The sequence below is a fragment of the Octopus sinensis genome, linkage group LG22, assembly GCF_006345805.1.
Source record: "Octopus sinensis linkage group LG22, ASM634580v1, whole genome shotgun sequence".
Classification (NCBI taxonomy): Eukaryota; Metazoa; Mollusca; class Cephalopoda; order Octopoda; family Octopodidae; genus Octopus; species Octopus sinensis.
Genome location: NC_043018.1, coordinates 14,977,671 through 14,992,670, shown reverse-complemented (window position 1 = coordinate 14,992,670; position 15,000 = coordinate 14,977,671). Strand labels below are relative to the sequence as shown.

Below are 15,000 nucleotides of genomic sequence, written 5' to 3'. Positions count from 1 at the left end.
ATGGCAGCAATAATTTCCAATTTTTGGCACAAGGCCTGCAATTTCATGGGGACGAAGTAAGTTGCTTACATTGACCCCTGTGATCAACTGGCACTCATTTTTTGTAATCCCAAAAAGGATGAAAGCAAAGTCGACCTCAGTGAAATTTGAACTTAGAACATAAAGACAGAAGCAATGCCACGAGATATTTTAATAATAATAATAATAATAATAATAATGATAATAATAATAATAATATAATAATAATATAATAATAATAATAATAATAATAATAATAATAATGATAACAATAATAACAACAAAATAATAATAATAATAATAATAATAATAATAATAATAATAATAATATGATAATAATAATAATAATAATATTAATAATAATAATAATGATAATAATAATAATGATAATAATAATAATAATAATAATGATAACAATAATAATAATAATAATAATAATAATAATAATGATAATAATAATAATAAGGGTTTCAAATTTTTCCACAAAGGCAGCCATTTTGGGGGAGGGAATGCGTCAATTACATCAACCCAGTGTTCAACTAGCGCTTAATTTATCGACCCTGAAAGGAAGGAAAGCATAGTTGACATCGGCGGAATTTGAACTCAGAATATAGTGACGGGCGAAATACTTCTAAGCACTTAGCCCGGCATGCTAACGATTCTGACAGCTCACAGCCTCAATAATAATAATGATAATAATAATAATAATAATTCCTACTTGAAGCACAAGGTCTCAAATTTGGGGGAAGGGGTTAAGTCAATTACATCAACCCCAGTGCATAACTGGTACTTATTTAATCGAACCTTAATTTATCGACCCCAAAAGGATGAAAGGCAAAGTCAGCCTCGGCAGAGTTTGAAATCAGAACGTAATGACAGATGAAATACTGCTTAGCATTTCACCCGGTGTGCTATTTCTTATTTCTCTATTGCCCACAAGGGGCTAAACATAGTGGGAACAAACAAGGACAGACAAAGGGATTAAGTTGATTACATCGACCCCAGTATGCAACTGGTACATAATTTATCAACACTGAAAGGATGAAAGGCAAAGTCAACCTCGGCGGAATTTGAACTCAGAATGTAACTGCAGACAAAATACCGCTAAGCATTTCGCCCTGCATGCTAACGTTTCTGCCAGCTCGCCACCTTTAGCCTTTTTTCATGGAAGAATGTCAGGTGTGTGCTGAGTTTGCTGCTATTTCTAGCATGTTGTGCATCCACACCGAGACAGTCTTGTTGGCTTATTTTGCTTCTTTTTTCTTTATGAGTGGTGAAGTTAAGTTTCTCTTGTAGCCTCCTGTTGTAACCCAATCTGCTGTGAACTTGATTCAGTCTAACAGTACAAATGTTAGATATTCCTCGACTGGTAGAGATAACAATTCCTTCTTTGCCTGTCCCAGAGCAGAAAGAAGAACCACTACAGGTTTCCTTCTACTTTGACCTTCGCCTTGTGCCAAATGTACTTTCTTGTGAATTATTGACAAACAAGATAATTTATGATAATACATTCTTCGTCAGGATGTGTTTATAGAGCAGAGGAACAAACAGAAAACATGACAAGACAAGCTAATAATGTGGCGGCGACATTGTTGCAAGAAATAGTAACCAAACAGCCCTCAAATCACCTACCTTAGTGTTTTACATGAAGGATACTTTGGGTAATCTAGTTCCTTGTTTCTTTATTGCCCACAAGGGGCTAAACACAGACCAACAAGGACAGGCAAGGGATTAAATCGATTATATCGACCCCCAGTGCGTAACTGGTACTTATTTAATCAATCCCGAAGGGATGAAAGGCAAAGTCGACCTCGGCGGAATTTGAACTGAGAATGTAGCGGCAGACGAAATACCTATTTCTTTACTACCCACAAGGGGCTAAACACAGAGGGGACAAACAAGGACAGACAAAGGGATCAAGTCGATTATATCGGCCCCAGTGCGTAACTGGTACTTATTTAATCAATTCCGAAAGGATGAAAGGCAAAGTCGACCTCGGTGGAATTTGAACTCAGAAATTTTCTAGGCTGTCACCCTTGACTTTTTTCTAAAACCAGAATTAGTTATTTAGTTTATATAGCCTATTTATTTTATAACATGTTGTATTTGTTGGAATGTTTTGTTTTTTTTTTGTCATATATATAGGCGCAGGAGTGGCTGTGTGGTAAGTAGCTTGCTAACCAACCACATGGTTCCGGGTTCAGTCCCACTGCGTAGCATCTTGGGCAAGTGTCTTCTGCTATAGCCCCGGGCCGACCAATGCCTTGTGAGTGGATTTGGTAGACGGAAACTGAAAGAAGCCTGTCGTATATATGTGTATGTGTGCATATGTTTGTGTGTCTGTTTGTCCCCCCAACATCGCTTGACAACCGATGCTGGTGTGTTTACGTCCCCGTCACTTAGTGGTTCGGCAAAAGAGACCGATAGAATAAGTACTGGACTTACAAAGAATAAGTCCCGGGGTCGATTTGCTCGACTAAAGGCAGTGCTCCAGCACGGCCACAGTCAAATGACTGAAACAAGTAAAAGAGAGAGAAAAGAGTAATATATACTTTTAACGTAAAATGAAAAAAAATTATTAGATTCTCCAGCTGTTGTATTAACATGTATAGCTTACAATAAAATTTCACCGGAGACGGATTAGCAGAATTTTATAAGGGGGGGAGGGTTTGGGTAAAAGTGCAGAGGTGTGGGAATATTAACAATTAATAAGTGGGGGTGAGGGAATAAAAGCAGGTGGAGTGGAAAAATCTGAAAAATTAATGAGCAGATGGGTGGAGATTATTCAATACCCCAGAGTACATGAACTTTTTCATGTTCATGTAGGTGGGGCAGGGCTGCAAATTTGAACATTTGCATATTGTTGGACTTTATTGTCGACTTTATAAATGGATGCCATTGTTGGAGACAAAGCTAAGCAATAACATCTGCAACATCCAAATTGAGTTGTGAAAAAGGAACAGGGAAACAGGTGTCTTTGATTTTAATGACCCCAGTATTCAACTGGTATTGTTTTGATCAACTTCGAAGGCTTGAAAAAAAATTAGGGTTTTAAAAAAAGATTAAGGAATCTGAATTCAGGATGAAAAACGTTTGAAACAAAATATTGAAAAGCATCTTATCTAGAGTATGGTGCAGGACTCTGCCTGGTCAGCTCCTGTCAAACCGTCAACCTATGCCAGCATGGAAGGAGGACATTAAACAATGATGATGATGATGATGATGATGACAACTGTGTTTAGATACAACAGTCAACCAGGAACAAAGACAATTCTTTTATTCTCTTATTCTTTTATACAATTGTGAGCCAAACACTCTAACCACAAAACCACACATCTTTACTTGGTGGGGTCTAGGACCAAATCAAACTCCAAGACCTTTGATCAGGCTGTTGATCCAGCAGTGGTTTGAGAGTCAGCATGAAATAGATGAGGTGAGAGGAGACTCACCTGAAGCCCTTGTGTGCCATGTGAAATGGTTTCAAGCCAATGTATTGCAGAGACCCAACTTCTGAAAATGGACCAAACTTGGCTGCATTCAGGACAGCTTCCAAGTAACAATGGCTGACCAAACAGAAAATTTTCAAACTGATTAGGGCCTCATTGAAATCAGCCTTCTTCCAACTCTCTCTCTCTTTCTCTCTCTCTCTCTCCTCCCCCTCTCTCTCCCCCTCCCTCTCTCTTTCTCTCTCTCCTACCCCCTCTCTCTCTCTTCTCTCCCCCTTCTCTCTTTTGTTTCACATGAGGTAGATGCAGACGAATGTCTTTGAAAGAATATAGGTTTGTACTTCTCTGACCAAACCACTGACGAAAAACACCAACCTTTACATAAACACTTCTCTTTCCTCCTGAAAAAGCTGGTTAAACTATTGAATTACCCAATCGTGGGTTCAAATCTCTTATGCATGATTCACAATGTTGTACTTATATATTTACGTATTTTACTTTATACATACATGACTTTGAGTATATAAATTCTATATCATGATTCATGGTTCCAGACACTGAAAAATAAACATATTTAATCCTATTTGTAGGGCGTCAGCTTTCCTGCTATGCACACTGTGTGGGGTAACTGGGCCCCTCCGATGGAACGTACCAAATTGTTATCATTTACATACGCAGGTAAGTGTTTACCTTTCCAGCTGTTCCTCATTTTTTTATATATATATAAACATATATAGACAGTGCTTATTGTACCTGTGCCTCTTCCACACACAAAGGCTATTTTCCCCGTTAACCTTTCTCTAATATTGCTGCACCTCTTATGTGTCTATACCTTGCACTGGGTACACCTTATGGAGCTTCTGCCTTTGCCTTTTCTACATATTGAGCAGGGCCATCTCCATGAAGGGATTTGTGATTTGTCTAAATGCTGAACATTGTTGTAGAGCTGAAAACGAGGCAATTTCTACTCTTCTCCTCTGGAAGCCATCTACCCATGATACCAGAGGGCACACACTCTCCTACCCTGATGTAATCTCCAGGGATACAGGCATCCAGCAACAGGACTTCCATAATGCTATGATGGACAGTGAAGTCTGGCGTAGCATAGTAAATTCCATTGTTTCGACCACGGTTGAACAATGATTGATGATGATGATGTAATTCGGAAAATACTTATACAGAATAGGTGGGGAGAGGCATCACTTATGCAGAAAACCTCTGTAGTAGTGATGGCCTGATACAATGCTTCTGCTCCTTGTTATTAGCTGCTTCGAGACATGAAGGGCAGTCAACAATTTTCAAAATTGATAAGGAAAGATGATACACACAATGATAAAGATTGATGGCTGTTTGTTGATGATTAATGAATGATTTTGATAAGAGGAAAAGGTGCTATCAGATCCATCTAACCGATGCCAACATGGAAGTAAAACAGACACAGATGTAAAATTGTGAAGGTGACAGCAACAGCAGCAGGGGCGACAGCTGTGATGACGACAATGACAACAACAATGACAATGGCATTCAAAGTTTAATGGTTCAAACTTAAAGATCAAGTTACACAAAAGTGTTAAATTGATAAATAGGATTTCCATTTGGTTGGTTGTTTTTTTTAATCCTGTCAAATTTGTGAAGCTGAAGTGAGATAAATTTTTAATTCGGTTTCAAATTCTAGCATGGATACAGTCTAGCTTTAAGACATTAATGTGGCTTTGTGGTTTGGGCTATTCCGTTCAGGAATGCAAGGTCGGGATTTCGATTCCCAGTGGTGCTTGGTGTCCTTCAGCAAGACGTTTTATAGGCACAGGAGTGGCTGTGTGGTAAGTGGCTTGCTTACCAACTACATGGTTCCGGGTTCAGTCCCACTACATGGCACCTTGGGCAAGTGTCTTCTACTATAGCCTCGAGCTGACCAAAGCCTTGTGAGTGGATTTGGTAGATGAAAACTGAAAGAAGCCCCTCGTATATATATGTGTGTGTGTGTGTGTGTGTGTGTGTGTGTGTGTATATATATATATATATATGCATATATACGATGGGCTTCTTTCAGTTTCTGGCTACCAAATTCACTTACAAGGCTTTCGTCAGCTCGAGGCTATAGTAGAAGACACTAACCCAATGTGCCACGCAGTGGGACTGAACCCAGAACCATGTAGTTCGTAAGCAAGCTACTTACCACACAGCCACTCCTACGTTGGTGAAATTTTCAAAACTTTGCCAAATTAGACATTCCAGAGAATAATAATCATTTGTCATGAATGATGAACAAAGTAATTAATTTAGTTATCAATCTTAGCGAAGAAGTTGACAGCAAAGTTTTAAAAGTAAAGCAACAGTTGTTGATATATATTACAACTAACAGCGTAACATTTCTGTTTCGTATCCAAATACTTCCCCTACAACAGATGTTAAACTTTCAGTTGATTTATTAGAAAGAAAAAAAAATCTATCACCAGACAAATGCTGTTTCAATGTATTAAAGTTTCCTAATTAACACTGAAGAAGAAGTCTGTTGTCTATAATTGTTGTTGTCATTGTCGTTGTTGTTGTTGTTGTTGTTGTTGTGTTGTTGTTGTTGTTATTGTTGTTGTTGTTGTGTTATTGTTGTTGTTGTTGTTGTTGTTGTTTTTGTCTGGCTTCCAGATAAATTAAGATGGGATGAACCCATGATGGAATATCTACAACTACATCTATTTAATCTGATCCTTGTTTGTTAAGATGGTTGGAGATGATTTGAGGAAGACATGGCTGCTATTTGCTGCAGGTCAAGCTGTCGCACAGAGTCTCCTTCTATTGAATATTTCTTTAATCAAAACTGGTTGATGACTAAAGATCTAACAATAAATAATATAAAGAAATGAACTCCAGATGGCGCCTTGTAATGACAATGTACATGAAATATGGAAATCAATTTTATGAAACACAATGGCTAAAAGTTAAAGTCAACTCCTGTTCGTCTGGTCGAAAGTTCAAAAAGCTGTTCCATTCATTTTGTTGTACACTTCAAGAAACCTGCTAGAAACAGCAGCCTAATCTCCCTCAAATCTCATCCAACAATCCTAAGTAATGACCCCATTATACAAAGTAATTTAGTTCCAGATACAAGACAATCACAACTTAAACAATCACCATTGTTCATTGATCTTATTGATCAAGGATCAAATGGAATTAAACAACTGCTAATTTTAAAAAATGGTAAAAAAAGAAATTCTTTGATTCTCCTCATTTAAAAAAAAAATGTTTGGGATTTTTAAAATTTCATTTTAATTTTTCTTTTGTCTAATTCTTGCTAATGGTTCTCTGTTTCAGGAACATTTCTTGGAAATGTCGTAACCTTCCCAATATCAGCATTACTTTGTGAATATGGTTTTGGTGATGGTTGGTCCTCAGTGTTTTATATTTTTGGTAAGTCTGTCCCTTTTTTACTGCCTTCTACAAATGAGGTTCTAACCATTTTCATGTGAGTTGATTGACAGTGATTGACAGTGATTGACAGAGATTGACAGTGATTGACAGAGATTGACAGAGATTGACAGCGATTGGTTTGGAAAGTGGAGGGTTGTCCCTTGGTGTTGAAAGGTAGCTCCATTAAAATCCATGGCTCTCACCATCAACACAGCTGGTTGAAATGGTACAGTATTAGGTGTCTGGTGAGAGGTGGATGGAAACACATCCCTCATCACTTCTGCTCTTCTATGATTCTAAATAATTTATTTAATAAAGTAAATACCATTGCTACATAAGAGCGCTTCACTGGAAGAAGTACCAGACCTGACAAAGGTTTCATTAACTTGTAATTCTTAAGAGTTCTTTGAACCTGGAAAATTCAATCACAAATTTCTTCAAAACTTAATCTTTCATAAGCATTTCCTTGCTATCTCATTGGATGCAGAGCCTGATTTTAATTAGGGACATGTGCAATTACTGGTATGCATCAGTGTATGCTTCTTATATTAATTACATCACAGAATCGTCATCATTATCATTGATTCCTGAGATTAAAATATGGTGATTAACCTGATGGTTTTAAATAGTATTTACAGTTGTAGGCCTATATTATTGGTATATGGCCACCATTCCTAGTGGAGTGGGGTGCTTGGTTGATGAAATCAATCCTCATATTTCACTGGTAGCATTTCAGCAACTACCAAAGAATAAAAGGGCTTAAGTGACCTTGGTACGATTCAAACTCAGAATATAAAGGAAAGTAAAATAGCATTTTAACAGAATCCCACAACTATAAATAGGGGGTAGAAAGGACAGTCAACTAAACTGATCCCTGTATTTTACTGGTACTTACCGAATAACCCCAGAATTATAGAAGCTGTAGTTGATGTCAGCTGAATTTGAACTCTGAATGTAAAGGATCTCTCAGCTGAGAGGGCCTTGCCTTGAGGTCTTGTGGGTGTTAGTGTCATGTAAACAGCACCTGTGCCAGTTCTACATGAAAGCACCCGTGACATTGCTACATAAAAGCACTTGTACTGGTGCCATGTAAAAGCGTGCAAAGGAGCCCATGCCAGTGGCACATCAAAAGCACCGGGTACACTCTGTGAAGCGCTTGGTTGTTAGGGTTAGGCATCCAGCCATAGAGACCATGCCAAAACTGACCACTGGAACTTAGGCTGCTCTACGGTTGGCCAGCTCCTGCCAAACCATCCAAACAATGCCAGCATGGAAAATAGACATTAAATGATGGTGGTGGTGGTGGGGGGATCGGTGGTGGTGGTGGTGGTGGTAATGATGATGATGACGATGATGATGATGATGCTGATGATGATGATGATGATGATGATGATGATGATGATGATGATGATGATGATGATGATGACGACGACGATGATGATGGTGGTGGTGGTGGTGGTGGTGGTGGTGGTGGTGGTGGTGGTGGTGGTGGTGGTGGTGGTGATAGAAGGATTAAGGATTAATTAAATCTCACAACCGGTAACATTTGTACAAATTCCAAAATATATATGTTGTCTTTCGAAACAGGTGTGGTGGCTTTATTATGGGCCCTGGTTTGGTTGTTCCTCGTTACCGACACTCCATCTCAACACAAACGGATCAGTAAAATTGAGAGAGATTATATTGTCACCAGTTTAAAATCAGATGTCTTTGATGAACACACGGTATTCTTTTATTCTTTTATTCCCTTAATCTTTTATTCTTTTATTCTTTTGTTCTTTTATTCCCTTAATCTTTTATTCTTTTATTCTTTTATTCTTTTATTCCCTTAATCTTTTATTCTTTTATTCTTTTATTCCTTTATTCGTTTGTTATTTTATTGTGAATACAGTCTTTAGACTTGGAACCCTGTTGGAGCTCAGTGTTTAATTAGCTTTAGCTAATTATATTAATATTAACCTAATATTTTGTCTGATGCTTGTTTAATGACCACAAAGGAGGAGAGATGGCAAAGTCCACCCAGTACTATAGGGGCATAAAGAACACAGATCAAAACACTAAAAACTATTTGACATTGATTATGCCTTCCTACTTCATTACACCAATACAAACGTGTGTGTGTGTGTGTGTATACTAAATATATGTAATCATGTGTGTGTGTGTGTATCATCATCAACATTTGACGTCCATTTTCTGCTAGATTTTAATGATGATATATATACACTCACATGTATACACATACTTGTATACTCATATATATAAATACATACATATATATGTCATATATATGTATATACATATATATATATATATAATATATCTGTTTTCCATGTTGGCATGATTTGGACTTATATATATATATATATACATATAGGGAGAATTCACAAAAAAACAAAAAATGAAGACAGGTGGTGTAGAAAACTAACAGATTTGTTAGTATAATGCTCGGGAATTGAAAAAGTCTTTAATGTTTCAAGCCTACGCTCTTGCACAGAAAGGAACACAGAAAGAAACAAGGAGAAAAAAAAATGTGTCTAGTGGCTAGTGATAGAGAGATACACACACACACACACACACACACACAACACATATATGTACATATACATATATACACACACATATTTATACATGCATACTGACCATTCACTCACAACAAATACAAGACCCCAATACAAGACAGATTCCACTGAGTGGACACATAGACGTATGTGCAAAAAAATAAGTCCCCCAAATTCCAGATCTTCCCACTCTACCTTTGTTCAGTGAATACCACAGATGAAGTATAGATAAACAAAGAAAATACATTCATCCAAAAAACAAATCAAGAACATAGCAGAATACATACACAAATAACTATTCACACAAAAAATTCATTCTGCTACTTAACCTGTGGAACCTACACAGCTAACAACCTAAACTTTAGCCACTGGACTACACACAAACGACCCCTGTCCACTCCCCCACTTGGCAAATTAAATTTAGAGTGCCTTCACTGTAACTAACCCTTTAGTGTTTGCATTATTCTGCCAAAATTAATCCTTTTTTATCCACATTGTTTTGAACCAATCATGCATTATCTTGTAGCTATGAGATTTTGATGAGGTAGCTGTTAATTTTTAAAATGATATTGTAGGGTTGGTCTGAGAGACCAGATCTGGCCAGTTTGAACATAAAACAGGCAGAATACTTTTCGCTGGATATGGCCAGTTTAAATGCTAATGGGTTAAACATGTTCACACACCATGTTGGCCTTAATTTTCGGCACAAAATATACTGTCACGTGACACTAATGCACAGATGCAGCCGGAAACGTTCAAAGGGTTCTAAACTCAATCATTCTCTACTACACTTGACAGAAAACATTCAGAGCATTGATTGTTTGGTACAGTCAACTAGATATGTTCACTCAGCCGTGTCAGCCTTAACTTACCAAATTAAGTATTGTCACTTAACAAAGGGACATAGTGGGGAACCTACAGAAATTTCTAAAGCCAGTCAAGTGACTATCCCCTACCAATCAAGTCCTATCCAAAACAGATACTAATTGGATCCATGTACTCCCTATAAAAATAGGGCAAGCTTCAAATACTAGTCAGAAGCAAGACAGCTGCAATATAAGCCACGTCTTTCTATCTCAACTTTTTAAAATCAGTGTATACAGGGAAACATCAATAAAAAATATTTTAACTATCTCAGTGTATTTTCAACTTCTATTTTATATGTGTGTGTGTATGAAAGTGCATGGCTCAGTGGTTAGAGCATCAAGTTTACGATCGTGAGGTTGTGAGCTGAAATCCCGGACCGGGCTGTGTGTTGTGTTCTTGAGCAAGACACTCTATTTCACATTGCTCCAGTTCACTCAAATGTGCAGACTGCATTCTACAAACCAGTTTGCTATAACAGACAGCATTCAAAATGCTGATGCAGTCATCTCCTTCAGCCTGAATAGCAAAAGTTAACAGGTCAGCTAATTCAACGTATCGTAATGATATACTAAATTATAATAATCTGGGACATTTATAACTGCCACACCTAAAAAAATCGCAAAGCTTTTGGAACGCACACACACACATATATATATATACTCTTTTACTCTTTTACTGGTTTCAGTCATTTGACTGCGGCCATGCTGGAGCACCGCCTTTAGTCGAGCAAATCGACCCCGGAACTTATTCTTTGTAAACCCAGTACTTATTCTATCGGTCTCTTTTGCCGAACCACTAAGTGACGGGGACGTAAACACACCAGCATCAGTTGTCAAGCAATGCTAGGGGGACAAACACAGACACACACACATACATATATACGACAGGCTTCTTTCAGTTTCCGTCTACCAAATCCACTCACAATGCTTTGGTCGGCCTGGGGCTATAGCAGAAGACACTTGCCCAAGATGCCACACAGTGGGACTGAACCCGGAACCATGTGGTTGGTTAGCAAGCTACTCACCACACAGCCACTCCTGCACCTGCACACACACACACACACACACATAAAATAGAAGTTGAAAATACACTGAGATAGTTAAAATATCATCATCATCATCATCATCATCATCGTTTAACGTCCGCTTTCCATGCTAGCATGGGTTGGACGGTTCAACTGGGGTCTGCCAAGCCCGAAGGCTGCACCAGACCAGTCAGATCTGGCAGTGTTTCTATAGCTGGATGCCCTTCCTAATGCCAACCACTCCGAGAGTGTAGTGGGTGATTTTATGTGCCACCGACACAGGTGCCAGACGAGGCTGGCAGACAGCCACGCTCGGATGGTGTTTTTTATGTGCCACCGAGACAGGTGCCAGACGAGGCTGGCGAACGGCCACGCTCGGATGGTGTTTGTTACGTGCCCACAGCACGGAGGCCAGTCGATGCGGTATTAAAATATATATGTATATATATATATTTAGTTGAAAAATATTGTTATAAGTATAAATATACAATAAACAATCATAGAAAAATGGAAGAGAAAAAGATGTTTGAATCAAAATTAGATTTAATACAAAATAGGATTCAGAGAAGAAGTTCTTCAATGGATTATTTTGATCTTTCTCTGCTGTTGTTGACTGAGTCGTCATTAATTCTTGTTTCAACACAATTCAAACATAACCAATAAAATCTACAAATAGCAATACCACAAATACACAAATACAACACAAATGTATTGCAATCCCTTAACCCTTTCGTTACCAACCCGGCAGAAACCCAGCTCTGGCTCCATCATACAAATGTTTTGTTTTCATAAGTTTTGAATTAAAATCTTCCGCCAAACCTTAGTCACAATTTATGTTCCTAACACTAGCTGAATGATAACTAAGTTATTTTACTAAATTCTTTGTTATATTTAAAGTAATTGAAAGAAACACAGAGCACCAAATTTTAGTCACAATTTATGTTCCTAACACTAGCTGAATGATAACTAAGTTGTTTTACTAAATTCTTTGTTATATTTAAAGTAATTGAAAGAAACACAGAGCACCAAATTTTAGTCACAATTTATGTTCCTAACACTAGCTGAATGATAACTAAGTTGTTTTACTAAATTCTTTGTTATATTTAAAGTAATTGAAAGAAACACAGAGCACCAAATTTTAGTCACAATTTATGTTCCTAACACAGCTGAATGATAACTAAGTTATTTTACTAAATTCTTTGTTATATTTAAAGTAATTGAAAGAAAACACAGGCCCCAAATTTTAGTCACAATTTATATGTTCTACACTAGCTGATGATAACTCAGTTTGTTTTACTAAATTCTTGTTATATTTAAAGTAATTGAAAGAAACACAGAGCACCAAATTTTAGTCAATTTATGTCCTAACACTAGCTGAATGATAACTAAGTTGTTTTACTAAATTCTTTCTTTGTTATATTTAAAGTAATTAAAGAAACACAGAGCACCAAATTTTAGTCACAATTTATGTTCCTAACACTAGCTGAATGATAACTAAGTTATTTTACTAAATTCTTTGTTATATTTAAAGTATTGAAAGAACACAGAGCACCAATTTTAGTCACAATTTATGTTCCTAACACTAGCTGAATGATAACTAAGTTGTTTTTAACTAAATTCTTGTTTGTTATATTAAAGTATTGAAAGAAACCAGCACCAATTAGTCACAATTTATGTTCCTAACACTAGCTGAATGATAACTAAGTTGTTTTACTAAATTCTTTGTTATATTTAAAGTAATTGAAAGAAACACAGAGCACCAAATTTTAGTCACAATTTATGTTCCTAACACTAGCTGAATGATAACTAAGTTGTTTTACTAAATTCTTTGTTATATCCAAAGTAATTGAAAGAAACACAGAGCATCTCAAAATAAATACAGTAACGAAAGGGTTAAACATCCGATTCTAATTGAAATGATTTCATTTGTTTCAGAAAGTGAAAGTTCCTTGGTTGTCAATGTTCACTTCAATGCCAGTCTATGCCATTATTGTCAGCAACATCTCAGCTGATTGGGGAGTCTACACCCTTCTCACAGGGATACCAACCTATATGAAAGAAGTCTTAAAGTTCGACATAGCGGCTGTAAGTTCACCATTCATCTCCTCTATGGAGATTTTATTTCATACATGCATGCATATACACAGACACATACATATACACATGCACTTATACATATATAGATATGCGTATGTGAGCTATGCCTGGCTCATAAGGGCCGGTTTCCCGATTTCCTTGGCATATAGGTTCACTACCTGGACGAGATGCCGGTCTGTCACAGGTGAGCTACCAGATGCAGGAGGAAAGAGTGAGAGAAAGTTGTGGCAAAAGAGTCAGCAGAAGTTTGCCATTACCTTCTGTCAGAACCGCGAGGAGCTTAGGTGTTTCACTCATAAACACACACATCGCCCGGTCTGAGATTCGAACCCGCATTCCCTCGACCGCAAGTCCACTGCTCTAACCACTAGGCCATGTGCCTCCACTGATGTTTTACATGCTACCATATAAATATTTTGTGGTTGTAAAATATTTCTAAAACCCCACCAGGAATGATGACAAGTCCCCTATTATGCTGATGCTATTATTTTTCATTTATCACATCTGTGTGATGGCCATAAAAGGAATGCTGTATAAGCATCAATTATTATTTTAGTAGAACACCATCGTAATAATTACAAATAATTCTACTTTCCTCCCAAATTATTACCCAGCCAACCGTTTTCTCTAACACAGACAATAACATTATTTGCAGATTTAATCTGTTTGGTTGTGTTTTTATGAGATAAGCAACCAGTTTCCACCCATTAGCATAGAGTGCAAACATAACTATGTCAGCTGTCATTCATCATCATCATCATTTAAAGTCCACTTTCCAGCCTGGCAAGTGTTATACACTTTTCAAAGACACCAATGTTTTCCAATTTCATTAGATAAATACAGGTTTCCTTTTTTAGAAACCAATGATAAATTACTCTCTTTTACTCTTTTACTTGTTTCAGTCATTTGACTGCGGCCATACTGGAGCACCGCCTGTAGTCGAGCAAATCGACCCCAGGACTTATTCTTTGTAAGCCCAGTACTTATTCTGTCGGTCTCTTTTGCCGAACCGCTAAGTAACGGGGACGTAAACACACCAGCATTGGTTGTCAAGCAATGCTAGGGGGATAAACACACACATACATATATATATATACATATATACGACAGGCTTCTTTCAGTTTCCGTCTACCAAATCCACTCACAAGGCACTGGTCGGTCCGGGGCTATAGCAGAAGACACTTGCCCAAGATGCCACTCAGTGGGACTGAACCCGGAACCATGTGGTTGGTTAGCAAGCTACTTACCACACAACCACTCCTGGAATTAAATAAATATTTCTTCATAGTCTTTAGACATCCACTGACACAGCAGTTCGTTAACTAATTATGACTTACCTTGAAACAAGAACAAGTGAATCATTTCTTCATTTTTTTTCCCAAAACTGGAATATTCATCATTTCATTTGAAATAGTTTTCTCTGAAGTCATAAAAATATTTTTTTTGGCAATTCTGACAACTTATATTTCTGTAATTCTTGCATTGCAGAATGGTCTGGCATCAGCTTTACCCTATATTGGTCTTTGGATTCTTATCAACGTTTTTGCTGTTCTTGCTGACTTCGTGCGAAAGAAGAACTATCTCA

General features: G+C 37.4%; 1 protein-coding gene across 1 annotated transcript in view; it reads left to right on the top strand.

Annotated features, from left to right (window-relative positions):
• The window catches only part of LOC115223149 (sialin), a 64,273-nt gene that overhangs the window by 47,107 nt on the left and 2,166 nt on the right, over nucleotides 1-15,000 (top strand). Inside the window, exons 5-9 of the mRNA XM_029793574.2 lie at nucleotides 4,055-4,142; nucleotides 6,774-6,869; nucleotides 8,457-8,593; nucleotides 13,254-13,403; nucleotides 14,904-15,000. The exon at nucleotides 14,904-15,000 is cut by the window's right edge and continues 36 nt beyond it. Of these exons, the coding sequence (XP_029649434.1) occupies nucleotides 4,055-4,142; nucleotides 6,774-6,869; nucleotides 8,457-8,593; nucleotides 13,254-13,403; nucleotides 14,904-15,000 (568 nt within the window). The remainder of the gene's footprint in view (nucleotides 1-4,054; nucleotides 4,143-6,773; nucleotides 6,870-8,456; nucleotides 8,594-13,253; nucleotides 13,404-14,903) is intronic.